General features: G+C 36.6%; 3 protein-coding genes across 10 annotated transcripts; 1 reads left to right on the forward strand and 2 right to left on the reverse strand.

Annotated features, from left to right (window-relative positions):
• Positions 1 to 1,130: 1,130 nt before the first annotated feature.
• Positions 1,131 to 1,853, reverse strand: LOC108994772 (60S ribosomal protein L29-1-like). The gene is made up of 3 exons (XM_018970101.1): positions 1,737 to 1,853; positions 1,554 to 1,657; positions 1,131 to 1,455 (listed from the first exon to the last, which is right to left on the reverse strand). The coding sequence occupies exons 2-3, from the start codon at positions 1,653 to 1,655 to the stop codon at positions 1,372 to 1,374; spliced, it is 186 nt and encodes a 61-aa protein (XP_018825646.1). The 5' UTR covers positions 1,656 to 1,657; positions 1,737 to 1,853; the 3' UTR covers positions 1,131 to 1,371.
• A 1,531-nt stretch (positions 1,854 to 3,384) lies between these two features.
• LOC108994770 (GTP-binding protein SAR1A) lies at positions 3,385 to 5,766 on the forward strand. The gene is made up of 3 exons (XM_018970100.2): positions 3,385 to 3,687; positions 3,823 to 3,954; positions 5,117 to 5,766. Exons 1-3 carry the CDS (start codon positions 3,559 to 3,561, stop codon positions 5,435 to 5,437), a joined length of 582 nt encoding a protein of 193 aa, XP_018825645.1. The 5' UTR covers positions 3,385 to 3,558; the 3' UTR covers positions 5,438 to 5,766.
• A 729-nt stretch (positions 5,767 to 6,495) lies between these two features.
• LOC108994781 (calmodulin-binding transcription activator 6) lies at positions 6,496 to 24,681 on the reverse strand. 8 transcript variants are annotated; one of them, XM_035683352.1, is made up of 15 exons: positions 24,465 to 24,634; positions 24,104 to 24,248; positions 23,871 to 23,994; positions 22,993 to 23,118; positions 22,064 to 22,179; positions 18,026 to 18,114; positions 17,854 to 17,899; positions 17,599 to 17,737; positions 17,181 to 17,309; positions 17,039 to 17,097; positions 15,910 to 16,314; positions 14,286 to 14,983; positions 8,059 to 8,605; positions 6,992 to 7,300; positions 6,496 to 6,918 (listed from the first exon to the last, which is right to left on the reverse strand). In XM_035683352.1, exons 3-15 carry the CDS (start codon positions 23,923 to 23,925, stop codon positions 6,874 to 6,876), a joined length of 2,763 nt encoding a protein of 920 aa, XP_035539245.1. In that variant the 5' UTR covers positions 23,926 to 23,994; positions 24,104 to 24,248; positions 24,465 to 24,634; the 3' UTR covers positions 6,496 to 6,873. The 8 variants fall into 8 exon arrangements, with proteins under 8 accessions (XP_035539245.1, XP_018825663.2, XP_018825662.2 ...); XM_018970118.2 differs by having other exon boundaries at positions 17,181 to 17,300; positions 17,602 to 17,737; positions 24,104 to 24,275; XM_018970117.2 differs by having other exon boundaries at positions 17,181 to 17,300; positions 24,104 to 24,275.
• Positions 24,682 to 25,653: the final 972 nt, after the last annotated feature.

Below are 25,653 nucleotides of genomic sequence, written 5' to 3' on the forward strand. Positions count from 1 at the left end.
ATGGGTAGTGATCGAAGGATCTGGATTGGGAATTCAGGGGATTTGAGAGCAGGCAGGACCCACATCACATGTACCAGCATGCCAGAGAAGGGGGCCGAGGCCAAAAGGACCCTATCTCAATTCCATGCCTTATTTTTTCGCCCAATTTACTGCCCAAATTGCAGATCCCTATCCATGTTCACATATGGACCCGCATCAAACCTGGTAGTAAATTATGCAGAAGAAACCAAGTACATGGTGATTGCATTTGGGAGGATATTAAAAGATCCACTTAGCATCCGGTAAAAAATTATAGCACTAGGAAGGATCTCAAAAGGCTGTACAAGTCTCAAATTCTTGTTCCTCTTGCCTCTAGAACTAATAGCAGATTCAAGGCCAACCGAAACACAAAGAACTTCTATTTAAGCAGTTCAATCAGCCCACAGTCCGGAGAACAGCTATTGTGCCTAGAATCCAAAGTTTCCCGTCCTATTTTTGTTTTTAATTTTTTCCATCACCTAAAGATCTAAAACTTAGGCTTTCATGATAAAGGAAAGTGAAATCTACCTAGCAAAGAGAAAGTGGAACACCCTCTAATCCTCCTGAGTAGCTAGCAATTAACTACTACCAACGGCAACAAGAAATCTATTTCGTCACATATCATCAACCAACACTCTGATCCAGCCTCCATTACCAGAAACAAGCTTAACCACAGTCAATTAAAAAATGCAGGAACCAAAATCGAGACCAACCACAAACCAATCAAAGATACCCGCCGAATTACGTAGAACACTCATCATTGAGAAAATCCACTGTCCAAAATGAAACTATTTTAACATGACCTTGACCTCTCAGACAAAAATCCCACAATGTTGCGATAGAAGAACTTGGATTTAGATTTGAATTTCACATCAACCATGATTTCAAATCCAAGATTTTGCAAAGCTAAAAAAACTTGTTTGTTTTTATGCAAATCCAGATTTTAATATATGGTCCAAACAAGGAATTTGGATTTTGAAACCCCAAATCCAAATCATCCACCTAAATCTATTCATCCAAACGCAACATAAGTGAACTCCTCAACTAGCAATCCTAAACATTATTTAAAAGAAGACCTAAAGCAACATAAATGAGAGCACAAACACCAAATGAAGCACAAGAGACCATAGGCTCCAAACAAATATTAGATAATGAGAATAAAAATAATTCAGAACTTATGTGTCCTTAACAAACATCGGTAAAGAGGCTTGAAAGTGTTGTCAAAGTGTTATCCCCTACTAGGAATTGAAACAAAACCCATTACAGTAGCACCAAAACACTCTACTACTGAACATTAAAGTAAACAGTAACGAAACCATAGATATCAAACAAAAAGTTTGCCTGTCCACTCTTCTACTCTTCCTCGGTGGCCGACTCAGCACCCTTCTTGTTATGCTTTCTAGCGTACCTCTGGTTCCTCAAGAACTTTGGATCCATCTGTACCCATAATAATAATAATAAAAAAAACATTTTTTAAAGAATCAATTACATGATTGAAATATGTGGCATAATAATACACAAAAAATAAATAGTACCCCTTTGGTGGAGGTATGGCGGTGCTTGCGGGGCTTCTTGATGCCGTTCTTGTGAGCCTTGTAAGATTGGTTGTGAGCTGTGTGGTTCTTCGACTTCGCCATCTCTAAAACCCAATACACACAGTTACATACAAATAAACAAGCAGTCACACACAACGGACAGAGACAGAGACAGAGACAGACCTGGAAGAGGATGCGTATGTGTGCTTCTGCTGGGGGTTCCTTCTACGGAGCAAATGAGAAGATTTGGGGCGCTTTATCTGAGATTCTGAAACCCTAATTCTTAGGTGGCGAGGTATATCAAATGACGGAAATACCATCTCTGGTGTTGTGGTTTTGGGCCTGCTCCAACATTGATAAGCCCAATAGGAGGAGATAGCTGAGCCCATATTAGTGGACCAGATACAGTGACCCAATTGGTCTAAAAAAAAAAAATTTGGAATTGCCCAATATTTGGCATACATTAAAAAGAAGAGTAATGCTACATATAATCGTGAAATGCACAAATTTCATACAGTCGCTTTTAAAAAGAGTAGAATTTACTATTAAAAAATTAATTTTTTTTCAAGTGGATCCCATATTTATTCACTTTTTTTAAAGTGACTGCATGACGCTTGCACACTTACGATTGCAAGTATCATTTCTCTAAAAAGAATGACCTTATAATTTAAGAGTTTTGTTATATACAGTTACTTTTATGTATTTTTTGTACACTTCATTGATATGATTGACCAAATCAATTATTTATATTTTAAAAAAAATGACGTAGCCAATCACATTAGTGAAGTACATTAGAAGTACGTAAAATGACTGCATATAAAATTTTTGATAATTTAATTACTTAAGGTGCTATAAGTCACAAGCTAAGTCCTGATAAACAAGTTGGCATAATATAAGTCAAAGAATTTGAAAAATACAAGACATTATTAGATCATAGTACCTCACCCCAAATCCATCATCCACTTCCTTCTGATCATCCAATAAAAAGTAATTATTCAATATTATTAAATTACAACCACTTGGTATTCTCATAAGTGGTCGGATAATTTTATAATTTTTATTTTATTTTATAATTTTATTTTTGTGACACGTGGCATATTTCTATTTGTTATTGAATGACTTGCAAACCACGTGATGAGATTTAGTTATTGGATCTAATGGAATATGTAACGAAATTATCAAAATAGGTAGTGAAGTGATTTAAGATATTTTATAAATATTAGTAAAAAAATATTGATAAAATATTAAATAATAATAAATAATAATAAAAAAAATAAAAAATAATAGTAAACTATTCTCAAAATATTTTAATACCCAAACAGAGACTAAGTACAAGGATGAAAGTGTTCAGCTTTAAAAGTCAAGAAATAATCTGTCTGATATTTTTATTAAAGGGTGTAAAGGAATAGTTGGCATCCCATCATTGAATTTTGTTTGTTTGTTTGTTTGTGAGGTTAAATACAAAATCAGTAACTAGATTTTCAAGTTTTTACAAAAAGAAACCACAATTTTAAAAGCTTTCGCTACATTAATATTGGAAATATTGAATCCACATTTTAATTTTTGATTGGCTAATCTACATATCAGTCAATCAAATATTTACACGTAATAATACAAAACTCTTATTAATATTTTAATTAGAGATAGATGGAGATTTCTATATATAAATTATGAAGTGGGTAAATATTATTTAATTAATTTATAAAAGAGTGATATTTATTATTAAAAAATTAATTTTTTATAAAAATTTTATATTTAATTATTTTTTTTAAAAAAATTACGATTAGGTAAAAATAATAATAAAATAATAAATTATTCGCATTCAGGCCCGATTACAGGCTGAGGTGGCGGCGTGGGGCGTTAAGTTTTCTCCCTTTCACATCCAATTTTTCATCTAACCGAGCGAGCGCAGCTCGATTTCTCTCGGCTCTCTCTCTACGTCCCCTATTTCCCGTGGGATTTGAGATTCAGTGTGAACTGGTGAGTTAAACCTCCTCGAGAAAACATGTTCCTTGTTGATTGGTTCTATGGAGTTCTTGCGTCGCTGGGTCTCTGGCAAAAGGAGGCCAAGATCTTGTTCCTCGGGCTCGATAACGCTGGAAAGACCACCTTGCTTCACATGCTCAAAGATGAGGTTCTCCCTCTTTGAATCGAATTTTTTTTCTTTACACATTTTCTCAACGTCAAACAGAGCCTGAACGGTAATTTCATTTACGAAACAAATAAGAGATCTTTGTTTTCTGTTGGTTTGTTTGGAGTCTTTTTGCAGAGATTAGTTCAGCATCAGCCGACGCAGCATCCGACGTCCGAGGAGCTGAGTATTGGGAAAATAAAGTTCAAGGCTTTTGATTTGGGTGGGCATCAGATCGCTCGCAGAGTCTGGAAGGACTACTACGCCAAGGTTTTGATTTTAATTCCGTCATTTTTGTATTCTTTTTTTGCATTTTCTCGGCAACCAAGCAGGGACTACTGTAGTTCGATATCTATTTACATATTTTTTTGGTTCATTTTCTGGGCATTTCTTGTGCAGTTGTCTTTTCTCAGCATATTTACTTTTCTTCCGATTCCTCATTTATATATGCATTGTTGATCAATCTTAGCAGCAGCTCACCCTGTACACATACATACAAGACATCGATTTGAAGCGATAGTTTTATATACATATGTCGATTTGAAAGTTGGTTATTGGGTCATAATGATATTGCTATCATTGGCAAAGGAGTAATAAAGAGAACGGTGTGGCTGTTAGGTTGTAGAAACCCTTATTGATATGGGTGCCTGGCTACCAGTTTTTTTGAGAAATTTGATTTTTAATGCGAGCTTAAATAGAACTTTTCATTTTCTATTATTCTTCCATACTTGTGGTTCAGCTACTTGGGTAGATGGCTGAAAGGATAGAGGAGTTTATTTTTTTTTTTTGATAAGTAATCAAAGATATTGTATTCATAGAACTAGGCAAGGCCCAGGTACACAGGAATTATACATGAAAAAGCCTAGCTAGAGGTTACAATAGAAAGGAAAAGGATAGAGGAGTTTATTATGTTGAAATTGGCATGTGAATAGGTTTCTTTATTGTGTTGATACTTGCATTAATTGTTTGATACAATGAAACGAGTAGGAAGAAAAGAGCCATATACTATCTCAGCAAGAGGTTTACTGATTATGAGACAAGGTATACGGTTCTAGAAAAGACCTGTTGTGCGCTTACATGAGCCTCGCAACTTTAATTAGACTTAAATCTCTTCTTTAGATTTTCATGGTTGTTTTGATTCTGCACGGAAACTACAGAGAAGTAAATAAACGGGGGATTTACTTATGGTTTCTAACATGCTGCACTACTAAGTTTTTTTTTTGGGGTACCTTGTGTATATTTTATACGGCAAACCGAGTATTCTTCAATTATTATTCTTGTTGACGAACTCTGGGTTTAGAAGGCACAAAACTCCAATAATTTCTTCAATTATTATTCTTGTTGATAGGGGTGATACGTGAAAAGGCCAGACAAATACTTCTGTGATGGGATTGATTCCTCACTGATCATTTGTGATCCTTTTATTCTGTAGGTTGATGCCGTGGTGTACCTGGTTGATGCTTACGACAAAGAGAGGTTTGCAGAGTCAAAAACAGAGCTTGATGCGCTACTCTCTGACGAGTCGCTGGCAAATGTCCCGTTTCTTATTCTGGGAAACAAGATAGACATACCTTATGCCGCCTCAGAGGATGAGTTGCGGTACCATATGGGCCTGACCAACTTCACCACGGGTAAGGGAAAGGTTAATTTGATCGACTCCAATGTCCGTCCCCTAGAGGTGTTCATGTGCAGCATTGTCCGCAAGATGGGATATGGTGAAGGCTTCAAGTGGCTCTCTCAGTACATCAAGTAGGCAAACAATCAGATGGCAATTTTTCTACCACTGCTGCAGCCCCTTCATTCAAGTTGGTCTTGGGAATATTAAGCATGGGCGTTGGTGTAAAGAGAATATATATATTGTCTATGGTTGTTGCCTCTATCTTTAGCTGGATTGTATTTTCTACCTTTTCTTGGTCTGGATAGATCGGTGTCTAAATTGCATAACTAATAAACGGATTGAGGTTCAGTTGAGAAATTTATTTGTTTACCGAAGGCGAACTTGAAACTCCACAATGCAATTCATTTGGGATGTTTTCCCTGTTTTCATTCTCAGATAGGATCAATATTCTGTGGTTTGGTTAATTGAATTGCTTTCCATGCTCTCTCTCTCTCTCTCTCTCTCTCTCTCTCTCTCTCTCGCTCTCTCTGGTTGGTTATAGCTGTAGGGCATTGGCAACCTTTATGAAACAGCAAACTGAACTAGTAAGAATGGGTTGTCATTTTTCAATATCTTTGACCAGCACTTTTTTTCCATTGTTGTATAGTCTACTTCTAGAAACAACTTTGGTGGGAAATTCAGTGCAACGACTAAAACGCAACATTTGTGTCACTTTCTTCTTTTCACCAACCCCAAGCCGTTGATCTTCAGGATCCATCTGAATAAAAAACTTCTCATTCTCAATCTGTATTTTATTCAACACTTGTGAACTGGTCTCGTTTATTTTTCCAAAACTTCTAAAATTATCTCATCTAATCATTACAGCTTTCTTAAATTTCTACACAATAAAATAAACAATTCAACTTTTTCAAATCTTAAAACAAAAATAATATTAAAAAATATATTCTAACAATATTTTATTTAATTTTTAACTTTCATCCCATCTTATCTTATCTGCGAAAACAAACGAGGCCTAAAAATATTTTGGGCTCATCGATGTTAAAACCGAAGGAGCGGAGTTTGTATACGCACTAGATCCTTTGTAATTTGTGAAATTTCATTCACAAATTTCAAATTTAGAAGCAGTGTAAGTGTTCATTTACCAACATAATTCATTCCAAGTAATAGAAACGAAAAACAAGAAGAAGAAGAAGAAAAAGAAGAAAAAGCAAGTAGCTAGTAGATTTGAAAGTTAACCTGATGCCAATGGCCATGGTAAAGCTATTGCTACCCATATTTAACTAAATTAAGCTCACAAACACAAGTGATTCCTAGATCTTGTGTACAAGATTACTACCAGGAGGGATAATAATAATAATAAAAAGAACCCACAACAAGACGACTGAACCCATGACCCTCTCAAATCTTAAAAAACACTGGCAGAGGGTCCAAAGTGCAGGCGATCTTAATTTAGGCATTTACTACATGTACAAACTACAAGAGCATAGAACACTCTTCTGGAATCCATCTTTTTTCCTTCACTTGTCCATGAAGGGCTAGACTCCCAGTATCTGAACTTCTCCGTCTCTCACCTATGTCATGTAAATATCGGGGTGAAGAAGCCCTTCATATTCCAGCTGCGGAAAACAATACGAAATTGGTTAGTGTTCCAGGAATTGAATTGTAAGAATGATAATGCGATTCACCTACCCTTGCTTGATTATGGGACATTTTCATTCTCCTATATTCTTCTTGTGCTTTCTTTGAACGAAACATAGACTGAACCCGTATAACAGATCTCTCAACACGATCTTCAGCTTGCTTTCGGCTAGTTCGATAGAAATCCTCCTCTGCATCACCTTCCTGCTTCAGGGACGGATCTGCTTCAATAGGATCAACATTGAGACCACGAAAACCTTTTCTCTTCAAACGCCAGCGCAGAACTGCTTTCTCAAGCACACCGACTGACCAAAGAATTTTATGGTACTGCTTCCGCATTTGGTAACCCCGAAAAACAGCCTGCATTGGGTGCAGTCAAACAACTTCTCATGAATCTCTGATGTCACTAAATTTAGTGTTGTTTATGCTTGTACTTACAGGTCTGGATGGGTGACATAAATCCAAAAACATTTTTAACATTTAAGTTATAATCATGGTTGTCAGAAAGGTACTCCCAAGTCATTTTACAAAGCTCTTGGAAATTCCTTTTCAGTTAGAGAACATACCCCATAATCCACCAAATCCACCCTTTGATTTAAAGAGAACTCTAATTGGAGCATCTTGGTTGTTCCACACACTGCAAACTTTAATGCACACGATTGGACAAAAGGGGCCGCATCCTCCCCTATGACAAGAAGCATTCCCTTTTTTTTTTTTCTACTCTTATGAATCAATTTTTTTTTTCCTATTCTCCATTCATCCCAGTTCCATAGTGCAAAGGATACAGCCCCTCATCCCTTTAATCGTGTATCTTTGTGAATTGATTGTATGCAATTTGCTAATAGAAAAAAGAAGAGGGTAATTGAGGTTCACTTGCCAATGCTACATTATATGCTACATGGCTGTAGGTACAGGTTACATCTGGTCAATCATGTTAATTGCGTGAAACTGAGTCAGATTGTTTCTAGGTCAGCTGATGAACAACACTTTGACTAAAAAAATACAATTTGAACTGATCAAGCCAAGCATTTGAGGCCTCTGTCATTCACCATGTGGTTAAGTTTTGTCCTATCCAAGTGTCAGTCATGCGACAAAGAAGACAGGGAAAGAGGACTTACTTGAATTTTGATAGCCTGACGACGGAGATTAAGGAATTCTTTCCGGATTTTCCATGTGCGGAACCTATGTTGGATACGTGCAGCAGCTGCTATCCTTTTTCGTGACTCATACTTGCGAAAGGCATGTTGAATCTTCATTGCTGCGACTATACTGTGTGCTTCAGCCTCCGAAATGGAAAACTGAATTTCTTGGGTCCGTCGTTTTAGAGAGCGCTCCCTGAATGCAGCCTGTATACGTGCAGCAGCTTCGGCAGTTGTCTGATAAGCTGCCAACGTATCTTTTAAGTACAGCTGATCCTCACTGAGGTTCTCAGTGTTTAAATTATCGGTTGAGCTAGTATCAAGGGAACCACTGGCATTCCCAGCTATGCTCATTTCGTTGAACTGTTCTACCAAAGCCTTTTCTGAAAGATAAGCTGCTAAGCCATCATACCCCTTTGAAGATGCAAGATCAGCAGAAGTGCATCCACCAGGGTTTCCAGGGGTTGGGTCAGTGACCAAATTTGGCTTTGCACCAGCAGATAAAAGGGCTGCAACCATTTTCTCTCTGCACAATGCAAATGTCAGAAATGCAAAATCCAAGATTGAGAGTTCTTTTTCAAATCACTACTAAAGTATAAGATGTGCTCACAAATCTGTGATATCTCATGCACAAACCATGTTATACTTGCACTTGAGAGTTATTTATGTCACATAGCATGCAAAAAGTCAATATAAGCAAATATAGAAAAGTCCAGACATAAAAGTAATAGAGCAAGCTCAAGCTCTCTTGGGTGATGGAAATGAGATAGTGGTAGAAAGTTTTAACGCGAAAACTCCGAGTCAAATAGGACATAGCAAATCTAATTAGTTGTTAGATCACATGGTTGTAATAAGTGTGTACAACAATGAATGAAAGAAGGAAGAATATTTTCCCTCCATAAACTTGTACATGGTATCAAAGCTCACGGTTGTCGGATGGTGGTAAGTGGTGGACAGCGGTTCATGCCGAAATTGAGCTCATTGTCATTTGAACTTGTTGGAGTGTTTTTCGGTGTCGTATCTAACTTTTGTCGCCGGATCTAAGCACCAGTGTTTGCAGTTGCCGGATTCGAGTTTGCCGATGTTGTCCCCATAGGTGTTTGAAGCAATGTTTTGAATACCGTACCGGATGGCATACCAGTCAAGGTACTGGAACGAAATATTTCAGTACCGGTACCGTTTCGGGATAGTCGATATATGAATAAATTATATATATAAATTATATTCCAAAATAATTGTCTATATACGAATAAATTATATATAAATACATATATATAAATTATAAATAGTTTAATCTGAATTGGAGTTCAAAAAATAAGCTTGTAGTTTGAAAGAAAAAAAATTAAAGGCCAAAATATAGGCCAGTACGGCCGGTATTTGGGCCGGTACGAAACACTTAGGATACCTGCATTGACCACTGGGCCGGTAAAAAAAATTTCGGCCGTACTGGCCGGTATGGTATGGTACGAAATTAAAAACACTAGTTTGAAGTGGCTTCTCCTCCGTCGTCGGTTGCCCCATAGGTGTTTGAAGTGTTTCTGGTATCTTCTTCGGTATTGGACACCAGGGGTGGGTGTCTCGTCTTTGTCTGTGCATATCGGTGTGTTTCCCGTCGTCAACGGCCGCCGGAAGTGCCGCCTGTCGCTGGCAAGCATCGAAGAAAAGTAGTGTTTGGTTGCAGGGATAACCAATCCCATCCTCAAGTGCGGATAAAGCCTGTTTGGTAACGAGGATAAGGTAATTCCCATACCACTTATTCTCGTTTAGGATAACCTAATCCAGTTTTGGATTTAAGTTGAAATCGGTTTTGGCCGATACTCGATACAAACCGATACCGGCCGATATAGGCCCGGTTTTGTCTGATACATGCCGAAACATAATCGATATTAACCGGTTCCTAGCCGATACGGTCCGATTCCGGCCAAAATAGTCCAATTCAAAACCGATATAGGCCGATACAGTGTATTTCTGACCGAAACATGACCGAAATATTGTTATTCGGGTTTTTATCGGGTACTTGAGCTAAGTTTCTACATTTTTAGAGTGTGTTTCTTGGATTCTCAAGTTGAATTGTGGTTTTTCTCATATATTGTGTGGAGTTTCAATCTCCAAGTTCAGTTGTGATATTATTCCTGCATCAATGACAACTAAATTTGAGTTACAGTTACATGATGCAGTTGCCTCAAATGTTGCTCCTGGTGGGAGTGGAGGCCGAGGTGGTAGAGGCTCACGTGGGGGGACGTGATGCCAAAGGTTATCGCACTCGAGGTCAAGAATCTCGTAAGTGCACCCATTGTGATCGCATTAACCACTCGGTGAGCTATTGTTGGGATCTAAATGGTAGACCATCTGGATCCGCTAATAAGTCATTTGCCAAGATATAATTAGTATATCAAAAGATGAGTATGATAAGCTTTTGGGTCGCACACGGGTTTCATCTTTCACAACTACTCTTGCCCAATCAAGTACAACGTCCGCATGTCTTGTCTCATCCACTCAAGTTCCAAGGATCATTGATTCAGGAGCTAATGAATATCTGACTGGTTTGTCCTCTGTCTTATCTGAGTTGGATACTGTGACATCTTCAAAAAGTGTTACTCTTGCTAATGGTTCTCTTCCTAAAGTTACAGACATTAGATCCACTAAGTTCACTGACTCTATATCCTTGTCATATGTTCTATATATTCCTAGTTGTCCCTTTAGTTTGCTATCTATTAGTAAGATTACTCAAAGTCTTCAATGTTCAGTGACCTTTTATCCCTCTTCATGTGTCTTTCAAGATCTCAAGACGGGAAACAAGATTGGTACAGGGTATGAAGCTGGTGGTCTGTATTATCTTGATGTTAAACAATCACCCACTCAAGCTCTTACATCCTCTTCATCATCTGCTTATGAATGGCACTGTCGTCTTGGTCACCCCTCTCTTTCCCTTTTAAAGTGTCAGGTTAGGAATCTAGGAAATGTCTCCCTTTCCTTGTGAAGCATGTCAAATTAGTAAACATCATCGTGTGTCTTTTGCACCTCGGGTTGATAAACGAGCATCGAGTCATTTTGAATTAGTTTACTCCGATATATGGAGACCAATCAACATTAAATGAAATAGGTTTCAGTATTTTGTCACATTTATAGATGACTACTCTCGTGTGACATGGGTGTTTTTTATGAAGGCAAGATCTAAACTTCTTTCCATATTCAAAGTGTTTTGAAAAGAAACTAAAACCCAATTTAACAAAAGGGTTCAAGTTTTGCGTTCTGATAATGCTAGAGAATATCAATCTAGTGATTTTGCTACTTACTTAAGTAACAAAGGAATTGTTTATCAAATTTCATGTTCTTACACACTACAACAGAATGGGGTGGCTGAATGCAAAAATCGTCATTTGTTAGATGTAACCAGAGCACTTTTACTGCACATGCATGTTCCTAAATGATTTTGGAGTGATGGTGTTCTTACTGCTTGTCACCTTATTAATCGTATGCCTTCATCAGTTCTCAATGGTTCATCTCCTTTTTCAATCTTGTTTCCTTCATTACCACCATTTACTCTTCCTCCAAAAATCTTTGGGTGTGTTTGTTATGTTCATAACCTTGGCCCAAGTTTTGATAAGCTTGACTCACGTTCTACCAAGTGTTTTTTTGTTGGTTATTCTCGGACTCAAAAATGATATTGTTGTTATAGTCATGTTCTTAGACGCTACTTCACGAGTACTGATGTTACATTCTTTGAGTCCATATCCTATTTCTCGGACGCAGCTTCGAGTAATGAATTAGATCCTCTACCATTACCTATTCTTACACTTTATCCTTCACACTCACCCAACCTTACCCAACCCTCCTCCATGCCTCCCCTAGTTCTTTTGCAGGTTTACTCGCGTCGCTTGCGGCCACTGACTTCCATGCCTTCACCAATCGTGTCTCCATCTTCAGATCCTGAGTTACTCAATATTTCAGACTCTCCACCTATTGCTCTCCGCAAAAGTACTCGATCTTGTGTTACTCAACATCCGATTAGTCAATTTGTCTCATATCATGCCTTATCTCCTTCATTCTCATGTTTTACTTCTCAGCTTTCAAAATTTTATGTTCTTAAGATAGTTCAGGATGCTTTATCTGATTCGGGATGAATGACAACTATAAAAAATGAAATGGATGCCCTTCACCATAATGGGACATGAGATTTTGTTCCACTACCACCTAGTAAGCAACCTGTTGGCTGTAAATGGGTATATACAATCGAATTTCATCTTGATGGTTCAGTGGAACATTTGAAAGCCCGCTTGGTTGCTAAGTGTTACACTCAAACATATGGCATTGATTACGAGGTGACTTTCTCCCCCGTTGCCAAAATCTCTTTTGTTCGAGTGTTGATCTCTCTTGCTGCTAATCTAGATTGGCCCTTATTTCAACTGGATGTTAAGAATACATTTCTACATGGTGACTTGCATGAAAAAGTTTATATAGAGCAACCACCTGAGCTTGTTGCTCAGGGGGAGTATCGAGGTACTGTACGCAAGTTAAAAAAGACATTATATGGTTTGAAACAATCTCCTCGAGCATGGTTTGGGAAGTTTTCTAATGTTGTATTGGCATTTAGTCTTCATAGATGCCAAACAGACCATTCGGTATTTCACCTACACAGTGATGCAGGTCACATTTTGTTGGTTGTATATGTGGATGACATTTTAATTACTGGGAGTGACTCTGCTGGAATTTCTAGGTTGAAACAGTGTTTACATGATCAATTTCAGACAAAAGACTTGGGCAAGTTTAGATATTTCCTTGGAATTGAAGTCAATCGATCTAAAGAGGGTATCAACCTATCTCAGAGGAAATATGTACTTGACCTTCTGGAAGAAACCTACATGTTGGGTGCACGACCTATTCACACCACTGTTGTGGATTCCGTACCGTACCAGCCGGTACGGCTGATATTTTTCGTACCGGTCGTTTGGCCGGTATAGGTACCATACCCGTTTCATACCGACCGGTACCGGCTGCAATTTCGGCCTTTGTTTTTTTTTTGTTTTTTGTTTTTTTTTCAAACTACAAGCTTATTTTTTAACCCCCAATTCAGACTAGACTATTTATAATTTATATATATGTATTTATATATAATTTATTTTTATATAAACTATTATTTTGGAATATAATTTATATATATATATATTTATATATATAATTTATTTATATATCGACTATTCCGAAACGTTATCACGAAATGGTACACAAAATTGTACCGGTATCGAAATATTTCATTCCAGTGTCTTGACCGGTACGACGTCCGGTACGGTATTCAAAACATTGATTCACACCCTTATGGACCCAAATCAAATTCTTGAAAGAGTAAGGGAGTTGTTTGGAGACCCAGGTAGGTATCAAAGACTTGTTGGGAAATTAAATTATCTTACTATCACTAGACCGGACATCTCTTATGCAGTGAGTGTACTGAGTCAATTTTTACAAATGCCTATGGTCTCACATTGGGATGTTGTAATTCATATTCTTCGTCATCTTAAGCGAGCCCCTGACCTTGAATAACTGTATCGATCAAATGAACATCTTAGGGTTGAAGCCTTTTCAGATGCTGATTAGGCAGGATCTCCTTCAGATAGAAGATCTACTACTGGATATTGTACCTTTGTGGGAGGTAACTTGGTTACATGGAAGAGTAAGAAACAAACAGTTGTAGCTGGGTCTAGCGTAGAAGCTGAATACAGGGCAATGGCTCACACTACTAGTGAGCTGACATGGTTGCAACACTTCCTTAAAGAGATTGAGTTTCCAGCTCCTATCGCTCTCCAGTTATTTTGTGATAATCAAGCCGCAGTGCATATTGCCTTTGATCCTGTGTACCATGAGAGGACTAAACATATAGAGATTGATTGTCACTTCATTCGATATAAGATACTAAGTGGTGACATTTCTACACCTTTTGTGAAGTTTGTCGATCAATTCGCATATATGTTTACTAAGTCTTTGTGTTGGAGTCAGTTGAAACTTATTTCTTTCAAACTGGGTTTATATGATATATATACTCTAGCTTGAGGGGGAGTGTTAGATGACATGGTTGTAATAAGTGTAATCTGTGAGGGTATAATTGTCAAGTGTATGTAGTATATATGTTATTGTACATCAATGAATGAAAGAAGGAAGAATAGTTTCCCTCCATAAACTTGTACAATATCTATGATAAATGAAACAATTACCTTCCATGATATGCTGCCCAATGAAGAGCTGTCCATCCACATTTATCACGAAAATCCAATGATAAGCCTGAACATGCAAATAAATAAACGGCCCAGGTATATTCCAGAATAGCACATAAATGTATTACTCCTTGACCTTGGGCATCATATTCTTTGGTTTTGGAGCCTTCAACAACTCTTTCCAGCAGCCACTCCCTTACCTTGTTTTTCAAAGTGAGTTCAAACAGACCATCTTTGGCTTGTGGAAAGAGAGGTTTGTTGTCTTCAATTGACTTGCTAAAATCTGCCCAACCATTCAAAATGATAGAGCTTTTGTTAGCAAACTTCTTAGCCTCCTTCAGGGATTTTGGTGATACTTTATTAGACATAATATTAAGGCTCTTGGATGTAGAGAAGAGCAGAGAAGCAAGACGAAGCTGAACTTGAAACTCTTCCCACTTGTAATTCTCTTCTGAGGAAACTACTGGGTCACTTAATAAAGAAGTACGATACTCAAAATTCAAGACTTGGCTGATCGGTTTGTGACCATCAAAACTCATGAAAAGGTTTACTAATCCAGGAGAATGTGGTAATACCAAGCATCGATACACCCCACCCTGTACAGCTTCTGCAGGAACACAGGCATCACCACAGACACAAAAGAGACTAGACTTCCAAAGATGTTGGCACTCCTCATGAAAGAACCCAGTTACTAGGATCTGCAACATTTTAAACATAGGTAAAAAGTTTACAGCTATTTAAACCAGAGAACTGCTATAGCTACAAAGAGATTACACAAAAGTAATCATACAAACTAACGTGGATTTATGTGACCCGTTAGATCTACTTTACAATAAAAATAACTTTACAATCTGACGAACCACATTAAGGCATATCAGTTTGTGGGATTATTTTTGTGTAATTAATTTGTGGCTAAAATATTTCTCTTTAAACCTAACTTTCCTACGTTAAGCAAACCGTATACAGACTGATCCATTCGTAGTCGATTCATGATCATTGATCAACTCGATTACGTGGAAAAACTAACTATCTGGGCAGTATCAATATTTCAAGCTTATATCCATTTCAGCACCAGTGGCAACGAAGATGATTTTTGGAAAGTTTATATTGACTGTTGCTCCCCAAAAAAAAAAAAAAAAAAAAGGAATGAATCACAGTTTAATTGGTACAAAACATATATGCAAGGAGTTCATAGCAGTTTAGATGATGGAAACTAAAATGGTTGCTCTAAGAAAATCTAAAATTGAATTTGCCATTCAGAGTTCTATTCAAGCAAAATAATATAACATCCCAATCTTAACATGATAAATCTAGCATCACAGTATCTTCTCCCATTTGTTTTGCTCGTATGTACGGGGCAGAGAATGATGCTGTTAGAGCAAATGAGAATGCATACTCGGTCAAAAATTTGAATTTTCACTTTCAAGAAGTTTCAACAGTTACTGTGTTTAATAAACTAAGATTAGACATGTCTTCATTCCAATTTTTATTTACCTTTGATGTCTCAAGAACTTACTCATAAAAAACCAGTTGAAGGCATTTGAAGCATAAAAAGTGAACAAGAAAGCCTCGGTGATAAAAGAACACCACGAAATAGAAATGCAGGTACTGGCAAAATAAAAACCTTTGTTCTCTCAGTAGAAAATGCCCATGCAGGTGAGATGTCTGTTATGGTAAATATTTGCTCTGGAGCTGAAGATTTCTGATGATCCATCACAGAAGAGACAAATGATTCATGACCTGGAGAAATGGAGGATTCTAGCACCGTGTTCTCTGATGAACCTGGCGAGTCAGCCAGGATGTGGTTCATCCACCTTCCAAAACTGTCCTGTCCTTGCAATCCATCATGGACCAAAATGTCTGAGGAATTAGTGCTTCCCATGGTAATAGAATCCCCGTTTGTGTTCACTTGACTCTCCAGTGTCTGGATATGAATGTTGTCCCGTAAACTCAAGTGAATGTTATCATTCCTAGCAACCAGTTCTGTCAAATTACTGAAAGAAGAAACTTCAGCTGAAAACTTTGCTCCCTGAAATGAAAAACAGCAAGATTTATATCTTGTGCTAATGCTATCTGTAACAAAGTAAAATAGAAGTAGATTACATAGTTTAACCAAAACTAATATAACAGCACAAAAGCTTAGTTTGCTCACTGAAGTATAGATGTACATGTCAAGTCAATCTGAACGCATAAGAAACTACAGAACATGTATGGATGCTAAGTGAAAAGTAACATAAGAATGACACAAGAAAGCATCCAGGCAAAAACTATTAGAAACTCGCACTTGCACATGAAAATTCAAGCCACTCTACAACCCTGCTGCGCAATAGGCTGCAAAAACCAAAAAGAAAGGAACATAAGACATGAAGCCCAATGGCCAACAACTTGTCCCTGTGAACGTCTATAGTCTAAACAACTATGTTGAGCAAAATAAATGGTTTAAAACTCCTCATATCACATGTTAGCAGTAAATAGTAATGGCACGAGAAACAAAGTTGGTTGATTAAATAACCATGCTCCCCGATGAGCATAAAATCATCATAAACTCTTATGATCCCAAATTCTAGCAGATAAAACAACAAAATAACTTTTTTCTACACTGGAGGACGTGACTCTAGGCATAGCATTCATCATATAAGCTGTAGCCGGGAAATGAAAACAATAACTCAAGATGAGGATGCGACTTTCTTTTTAAGTTCAAAACGACAAAAAAAATATATGAACCCATAGTAAACCGTAAATGGTCTACTTACATCATGTAAAGAGCCATTTACTGCAATTTGATTTGATTGATCAAAGCTTGAAAATTTATCTGCCAAAAAGAAAAGGGGGGAAAAGTGTGAATGGTTTTCTGCGTAGCCACTAGCTCTGCTGCAGATGGATCTAATCATTTACCTCCTGTAGGTGCAGTTGAGATGTTAGAATCATTTGTCAGTAGGAGCTCATCCCACTCGAGAGTATTAATCTCATGAATCGTCAGTTCATGATTCTGGACAGTCAAATTGTCACCAGGCCCTATCGATTCTTTGAAAAACAAGGTAAGAATATTGTATATCCATTTACTGCAAAAGGGCAGATTTAATTCTACTGACAATAAGATTCAATCAAGACATCAGTTGATGAAATATATTTGTAAATCCAGGTACTAATCGTCTAACACAATGAGAATAACTATAATGCTCAATGAAGAACCAATCCCGTTCTAACCTTCTCCAAAACACAAAAAAACAAGTATGTATTGATAAAAAACCAAACAAGCCACTTCACTGTGAAAAGATCATAGGATTCAAAATACATAAAGTTCAATCAATACCACCTAAAATTTCTTTCTTGCCAGCATTATATCCATGATTAGAACCAGTCTCATGCTCCTCTGATGAAAGCCAAGGTGCAGATGGCTCAGAGACACCACTAGAATTTGAATTGACAGGTGTTGCTGGAGATCCTTGCAACTGTATCATAAGTCAGCCACAGGTCAATACAAGGTTAGAATACCTAGTTATTTTTAGGTACCGAAGTCAATGGAAAAAAGAAAAAGGTTTAATGGGATAAGCATGACAATACTGACTTCCTGAGTTTCACGGTAATGAACAAGGACTATGTGTTCTAGGCTCCTGAAAACAATAGCCAAATCATACACAAAATTACTTACAGAGAAGGCTTTTCTTCTGTATTATTTAAAAATATAGCCAATAAATTGGTGGGTTTAAAGATGCACATAAACCGAAACCATTACATACTTGTCAAGAAGCCAGTAACACCTGCGAACAAAGGTTGGGTTATCTTGCCCATGCGCATAGTATACATGGATCCTTTCTTCATTACCAACCTGAAAGATGAAACAACAGGCAAAGCAAATCTCACTAAAATATACTTTTCCAAATAGAAAGAACCTTTGTTCATATATTTCAAACCACTTTTTTGATTAGTTAATAATTTACTTAAAAAAGCTATGGATGATAACCAAGTACATGGGAGTATACAGGAGACGCATTTAAACAGAAAGAGGAAACAGAGCAAGAAAATCCTAAAAACTAGAAACAAAAGAAACGTGAGAATTCACCCAAAATAAAGAGAATTAAGGAAAACCCAAAGATCCTCCATGGTACTCTCACAATCCTCGAAACTTCGATAATTTGTTTTCCTCCAACTGCACCACATCATACATGATGGAATCATTTTCCATAAGGTCGAACTATGCAAATTACCAATTGGGCCTTTTCCCATTGAGGCCACTGTAACCAAACACACCGAAAATAGAGTCCCATAAAGCACTAGCTATCTCACAATGAAGTAAAAGACGATCAATCACTAAAACATGATGCTTTCTTAGATTCTCCAAAGCAAGAATCTTCCTTAACATTGTTGTCCAAACAAAAAAAGCAGCACTGAAGTAGCCTTGTCACGCCATATTTTCTTCCATGGGAATAATGATTTAACATGATGCCAAAACTTTATAATATGATTTGACTTCAAACACACCTTGCGAAAAGACCGAAAAATTCTATCCTCCCCACCCCTTCTCAATTAAGTAAATTACAGCATGTCAAAGAAATAAGAGAACCTGCCTTATGATCCTACATTCCTCTGATAAAATCAACATTCAACTAATAAGAGTCATTTGAACCTGTAAATGAGCAAATCGAAAAAATTCAAATCGAAAAAATTCCAGATAAACTTCCTTAAGGATCTGATCAAGACACCATACATCAAGTCTAAACTTTATCCTTGAACCACCACTCACCACATATCTAATAAAACAAGAGAACTTCCCCCAACCTCTTAGGATATTTTTTTGAAGTCTCACACCAAAAGTTCCATTAACTTCATGAGTACACCATCCACCCATGGACAACCATATTTCATGCTCCAAAGACTCCCCATTCTCAATGGTATACCTCCAGAACCCTTTCCCAAAAAGGGCTTGATTGAACATATTTAAGTTGGCCCCCCAAGCTCTCATTCAAAAACAAGAGAACATACCTTAGTCCACTTAACTAAGTGAAAATTAGACTTCTTGTCCAACTTGTGCCAAAAACTTTCATTGCAACTTCTCCAACCGATTAGCAATCAAAATAGGAAGAGGGAACAGGGACAGAATAAAGAAAGCAACAAAGGTATCATAAGTGGTTAGGAACTGCCTAACAAAAATCAGTGTACCATCCACATACAAGTGAGATGTGGAAATGCCATCGACGCTTCTGACCCCCGCAGAAAAAATCTTGATAAAAATCCTCAGCCACTAAAGTAGATAACATTTTATTCAAAGCCTCCATAACTATATAAATACCAAAGTAGAAAGAGGATCCCTCTAGCAAAGACCTCTGGTAGTACTAACAAAACCGTTGGGTGCCATTCAGCAGCATAAAAAAGTGCACCGTGGAGATACAAAGCTCAATTCAACAGCACCAATTTTCCCCTGAACCACATCTTACAAGATACACAACAATAAAAAAAAAAAATATATATATATATATAAATATATATTTATTATAGGTGTTTCTGTTTGTTATAACTAAGTACTCAGCCAAAAACAGCTATAATGGACCTTGTTAATATTTTGTTTTGCATGTTGGAATGATGGTTATTAGGGAAATTCTCATGTTCCTTTTATATATTCATCTTACATAGCACCTGCAGCTTTCCTGTGACAATTCTGGAATTCAGATATTCATTTGCAATTAATACTAAATCCAAAATTTGTGTCCCCCTGATGAATGCATTCTAGGACTTGTAGATAAACTTCTCCAACATCAACTTCAATCTATTTGCAAGAGCCTTGGCTATAATCTCATGAGTTCCACTGACCAAATTAATTGGCTGAAAGTCCATAATTTCCACCGTCCATATTGTTTTGGGGATAAGAGTAAGCAAAGTTGCATGACTTCTCACAAACCATCAGGGCTTGGGGCCTTATCACTATTCAATGCTTTCACCACCTTATGACCGTACTTTTTTTCAAGCTCTCACCATCCAAGATGCCACTTCCTCATCAAGAGACTCAAAAGAGAGACCATCCACCCGAGGCCAGCAACTATACTGCTCATATAAAACATATTATAATGTTGTACGATATGATCGCCAATCTCAAAGGGATTAGAAAAAACAGCACCATTCACATCCAATGACTCAATAGAATTGGTCCTTCCAAAAGAGTTTGCCACAGTGAAAAAATATTGAACACCCGTCTCACTTCTCTAATCTTCTCCAGTTGTCCTCTTAAATCACGCAACAAACTTTTTCTTTGCAACTCTCTCCAACGCGATATCCTCACCAAACACATCCTTCCTGCTGAGAATCTATAGGACTACATCAACAGTTCTCTAACTAGCATGTCACATTTTTTGTTCATGATTTTACCCAAACTTCCCCTAGTTGAGGTAATGGTTGTTGGAGTTTGTTTCGTACCGCAACAACCTCCACATACAACTGCTTTTCAACGATGTGCTATACTCTTCTAACAGTGAGTCAACCCATTTTCCTTTTGACTGTGGGTCTTACATTTTATGGGAGGACACTGCTATCACAGCCAACGGAAGTATGGAAAAGAATCTGCCACCTTACATAGCACCCATGTGAAACCTGCCCAGCCATTGCCTCTACCACCTTCTAGAATCACAATATATCCATTTTGTATGTCGCCACCATATTCTTCCACTGACACAATCAACCATGGAAATTGGAACCCGCTGAGCAATGAAAACTCTGCTCCCTGCCCTCGAAATAAAATATTCCTTCAGCCCTTCTGCTTGTTTCAGGCCCTCAACAATGTTCCACAACCAACCAACACTTTGTCCGCCAAGAGAAACTGAACAAGAAACACCCTTGCTCCTCTTGGTAATTCGAACTACCGAAACCCCCACCCATGCCAATAACTCAAAAACTTTATGTTCTACATATAATTGACGAAAAAATCCCATGCCACGATAATAAAGAGAAAAAAAAGAACAGAAAACAAAACTGAACAAAATGAAATGTATCACCAAAAAGCATTAACTTGACTCTGGTGAACAAAAACAACCCCCTCTCCTCTTTGTGTCCGTGAGAACCATTTACCTAAAGGAGCTTATTTAAATATGCACAAACTCCTAAGACCCAAACCAACTTGACATGGAGAGCACTGTCTTCTAATTTACAAGATGAGCGTTAAAATAATGATCAATACCCCACCCCCCCAAAAAAAAAAAAAAAAAAAAAATCTCTATAAAATCTTATAAAGTTGATCTACAATTGAATAAGCAACAGTGAATGAAGAAATAAGGCAGGTAAGAAAACTAGATAGGACTGTTGAGAGCAAAGTAAACTTTAGTCTCTTTTGATGGTGCTGCCTCTCCTCAAACCAAGTATCTATGAATCTACATTATACACATCAAAATCAGACTCTGGAAACCAAATTGACACTTGAAATATTGGTAGAGCGTGCTAAAATAAATTAAGTAAAAATATCATTATATTCATACTCAAGTGAAAATAATATGCCCAAGATATGTAGCAAGAAACATCCTCTAGTACAACAGGTATTAAGCAAAGCACAGAAAGGAGAAACATTAACTGGACTTCTGGGGGTATATAAATTCATAATAGATGGATATGTAAATAGATTTAGATAGGAGATATATCTGCCATATCTCTTTCTATTTACATCTCTAAATATCTATGTATTTGTCTGTTTGTATCAATATGTATACATTGTGAAAACATAAGCACTCACTAAGGTACAATGAGTTACATGTATATTAGTTGATGCCACTGAGCTAGCAGAAATTGGGGAACCTCACTTTTAAGTGTTCATGGGCTTCTTTGACAGTTTTCCCGTCCTTTTTCTTCTTCCAATTATGACCATCCTTCCGGAAGTTCCTAAGCACCTTACGGTCAAACAATAGAATAGTGCCACCTGTTACATTAACCACCAAAATACACAACATAAAAATATCAGTAACTGATATCATATACCAATCTATAAAAGAAGCTTTTAAAACCATGCATAATTTCATCAAATCCATACAAGAAATATGCTTTTTTGTTCTTAATTCTAATATATGAGAGCTACAAAGCCATAATCATTTCATATTACTATTATGCACTTATTTATTTATTTAACATTATGTACTTAAATATATTACACATGAACAGATTCATATGCAACATGATTAGATCCTATCCCATATAGTAGTGTGGGACTTGGGTCATGCCACCTATGATGTAATGGTCCGAAGAGGATGTCGGAAATTTAAGGGAAGGAGATTAAATACCCCATACTGAGCCATAACCATTCCATATTACTTTTATGCACTTGATTTTTTATAGTTAATATTATGTACTTAAATATATTACACATGAACAAAATTCATATGCAACGTGATTACAGCTTATCCCATCAAGTAGTGTGGGACTTGAGTCATACCAACTATGATGGAATGGTCCAACGAGGACGTCAGAAATTTAAGGAGAGGAGATTATAATATCCCATACCGAGTGATGAGTGCAGGTGGTGTATGAGAACATTACTTGGGAGGGAGAAGCTCTTTTCTTTATAATAATTCTAATGGATTCTAATTGCACCATTGACTAGTGCTTTTGGAGGATAGGTCCAGATGTGATTTGGGTCTCCCTTGGGGTGTTACAAAATTAGGTGAAGATATATGTGGCAACTTTAGAGTTAGCTCTTGTATCAGTGGTGTCAAAATTAATAGAAATAGGTAATTACTTGGGGGCAAATTCAGCGGCTTGGCATTGATGCTGAAATACTTGTAATTACAGAGGATTGCATGAATTTCATTTGGACGGAGCCACCTTATTCTGGCCTCTTCTATAGTATTCTGAACATCTAAATCTGTCCATGAAAAAGGAGTCATAAAAACAAAATACATGAGAATTAAAATACTGATAAATAACAAAGAAGTAATTCCCCAACGATAATTCTTGAAAGGACATCAGAAATTACTTATCATAAAAGAGAGAGAGAACTCATAAAGAAATCAATAGGCAGACTAAAATTGTAACAAGTAACTGTACCTGTTCTTCATCAACGTAAATATACATTATCACTTTATCAAACTGTAGAAGGTTAAGCATACATTGACTTACATGTAGCCTTGGAAAACAAATAGTTTCCCATGGAACTTATTTTTATTATTTGTACTTCAATTCTCTAGTAAGCCTTGGTGAAAGACAATTTAGTTCTCTCTCTAGATATGGGAGGACTTTTTATTAAAAAAAAAAAGGAGTGAAAAAAAAAAACAATTTCCCATATAACAGACAAGTCTTTTTGTCTCAGAACTGCTGGAAAAACGGATGAATTTCGAAATAATGAATCAAAGAAGCACAAAACTAGTGGAGAAATACTGTTCTTGCTCGTAAAAGCCAAAACCCTAATCAATTTCCTCCAATGCTCAATTAGTAACGCCGTAGCAAAAATAACAAATAAAAAAATAGTAACGCGAAAGCGCTTTCCTACCTTTAATTAATAAGAAATTAAATCTAAAAAATGCTTCTGAAAAGTGCTTTTACTTCTAAGAAACATGAAAAAAGACTTCTACAAATGCATCCCGAAAATGAAAAATAAAAAGAGAATTATGGCCGTACCATGCAATGTATGGAAGCCATGAATCTCGGCGCCCACAAGCTTCCCGTCCATCATAAAACCTCGAACAAACCAAAACCTTCCTCGACAATGATTTTTCTCAGACCTTAACCGACGTCTCCGTACCTTAAACCACAGGAAATTGCTACTATCAGCAAAAACCAAATTAGTGGCTGCGAAATTAGAAACAAAAAAACTAATTCAAAGAATTCAAGAGAAGAAGCGGAAGAAGCACCTGATCAGACAGAATACTAATAATAATAATAATAAAAGGGATTCGGAGCTCTATCCTTCGGCTTGTGCTTTGAACGATGGTACTCTCAAATAAAAAAGAAGTCGAGCAGAGATTGGTCAATTGAGACCTTTTGTACTCTGTTTTTCTGTCAACGTAGCATTGATTTTCATCTCTACGCGTGAACGACGGAAAAAGATAATTTGTAAATTCAAAGATTTTGATGTTATTCATAAACAGTAAATATTAAAAGATTCGTTAATAAGTTGGAGAGGTTTATGAACAGAGTACCTCCACCTGATCACACAAAACATTCAAAAATTGTAGATCATGAATATGCATGTAATCTTTTTTGGGTAATTACCAGAAGATCATGTGTTGCAGGCTGCTGCTTGTAACCTCATTACAACCATTCATTCATCTCTTTTCATTTTCAACTCTTAAACCCCCCGAGTAAAAATTTATGAACAGTGCTACGTACATGCACCCCGAATTGAGCTATCACTAGTGTGAAACCATCCGTGCTTGGTCGCAAAAGTCGCCACATTTTTTCCTCTCTTTCTCCTCTGTTTTTGAGAGGAGAGGTGTGGGACATCGCGTGATAGCGCCAAGACATATAATTAGGTTCGTTTGTATTGTTGTTCTTTAATACTTCTTTGATTGGCAGGAAAATCGTACGAATACGAAATTTTAAATTATTGACATTTTTGTAATATAATTTTAAAAAGTAATATTATTTTATAACAATATTATATTTTAAAATATAATTGTAAAAAAAAAAATGTATTTTTTGATGTGTTTTTTTTACAATTATTTTTTATAGAAATTTTTTTAATACTTTTTAATATTTTTAAAAAATAAAATAAATTTATAATATTATTAAAAAACACTTCCTTAATTATGAAGTAAAAAATAATTATTAAAAAATACTTTCTTAATCATAAAGTAAAAAAAAAAATTAAATTTGTTAAAAATATTTAAAATTATTAAAAAAATTACATGATTAAGGAAGTGTTTACATGTTTAAAATTATATGTTTAAAAATATTTAAATTTTAAAAATTTAAAATTAAAATTTTAAAATATTTAAAATTATTAAAAAAATCTATATAAAATTAAAATTAAAAAAATCATATAAAAAAATACATAATAGAGCCAGCAGTAGCGGGAGCTATCAGTGGTGGCTCTATCGTTATTCTTTATACAATCCTAAAATGTGAAAACTCCATACGCTCTTTTTTTTTTTTAAAAATTAGGATTTATATGAAAATTTTATTTATTTTTAATAATAGGTCTTATTATTTGACATCATTTCCCCTGCCCCTCAGCTTTGACCTCATTTCCCTCTACTCCAAGTGTTCCGAAGTATGTTCCTCCTTTCGTGGTTCTTCAGGTGCATTATCAACCGAGCTCGAGGGCGATGCGCCTTCCCCCATTGATCACCGTGACTTGTCCTATCGCTTTTGGGGCGCTATCTGCAGACTGCGGCTGGGACAGTAATAACAGAGGTTTGCCACCTTGAGCAACGCAGCATCTCCAAAAGTCAGTAATAAC

Source organism: Juglans regia, chromosome 12 (assembly GCF_001411555.2).
Source record: "Juglans regia cultivar Chandler chromosome 12, Walnut 2.0, whole genome shotgun sequence".
Lineage (NCBI taxonomy): Eukaryota > Viridiplantae > Streptophyta > Magnoliopsida > Fagales > Juglandaceae > Juglans > Juglans regia.

Coding starts and splice junctions, on each gene's coding strand:
- LOC108994781 (XM_018970124.2), bottom strand. CDS start 23,925: ATGATGGACGGGAAGCTTGTGGGCGCCGAGATTCATGGCTTCCATACA. Junction 16,315..17,038: donor TAAATGGCTCTTTACATGAT/GTAAGTAGACCA, acceptor TTTTCATTTCAG/GGAGCAAAGTTTTCAGCTGA. Junction 6,919..6,991: donor TGTCCCATAATCAAGCAAGG/GTAGGTGAATCG, acceptor TGTTTTCCGCAG/CTGGAATATGAAGGGCTTCT.
- LOC108994772 (XM_018970101.1), bottom strand. CDS start 1,655: ATGGCGAAGTCGAAGAACCACACAGCTCACAACCAATCTTACAAGGCT. Junction 1,456..1,553: donor GCCATACCTCCACCAAAGGG/GTACTATTTATT, acceptor TTATGGGTACAG/ATGGATCCAAAGTTCTTGAG.
- LOC108994770 (XM_018970100.2), top strand. CDS start 3,559: ATGTTCCTTGTTGATTGGTTCTATGGAGTTCTTGCGTCGCTGGGTCTC. Junction 3,688..3,822: donor TTCACATGCTCAAAGATGAG/GTTCTCCCTCTT, acceptor GTCTTTTTGCAG/AGATTAGTTCAGCATCAGCC. Junction 3,955..5,116: donor GGAAGGACTACTACGCCAAG/GTTTTGATTTTA, acceptor TTTATTCTGTAG/GTTGATGCCGTGGTGTACCT.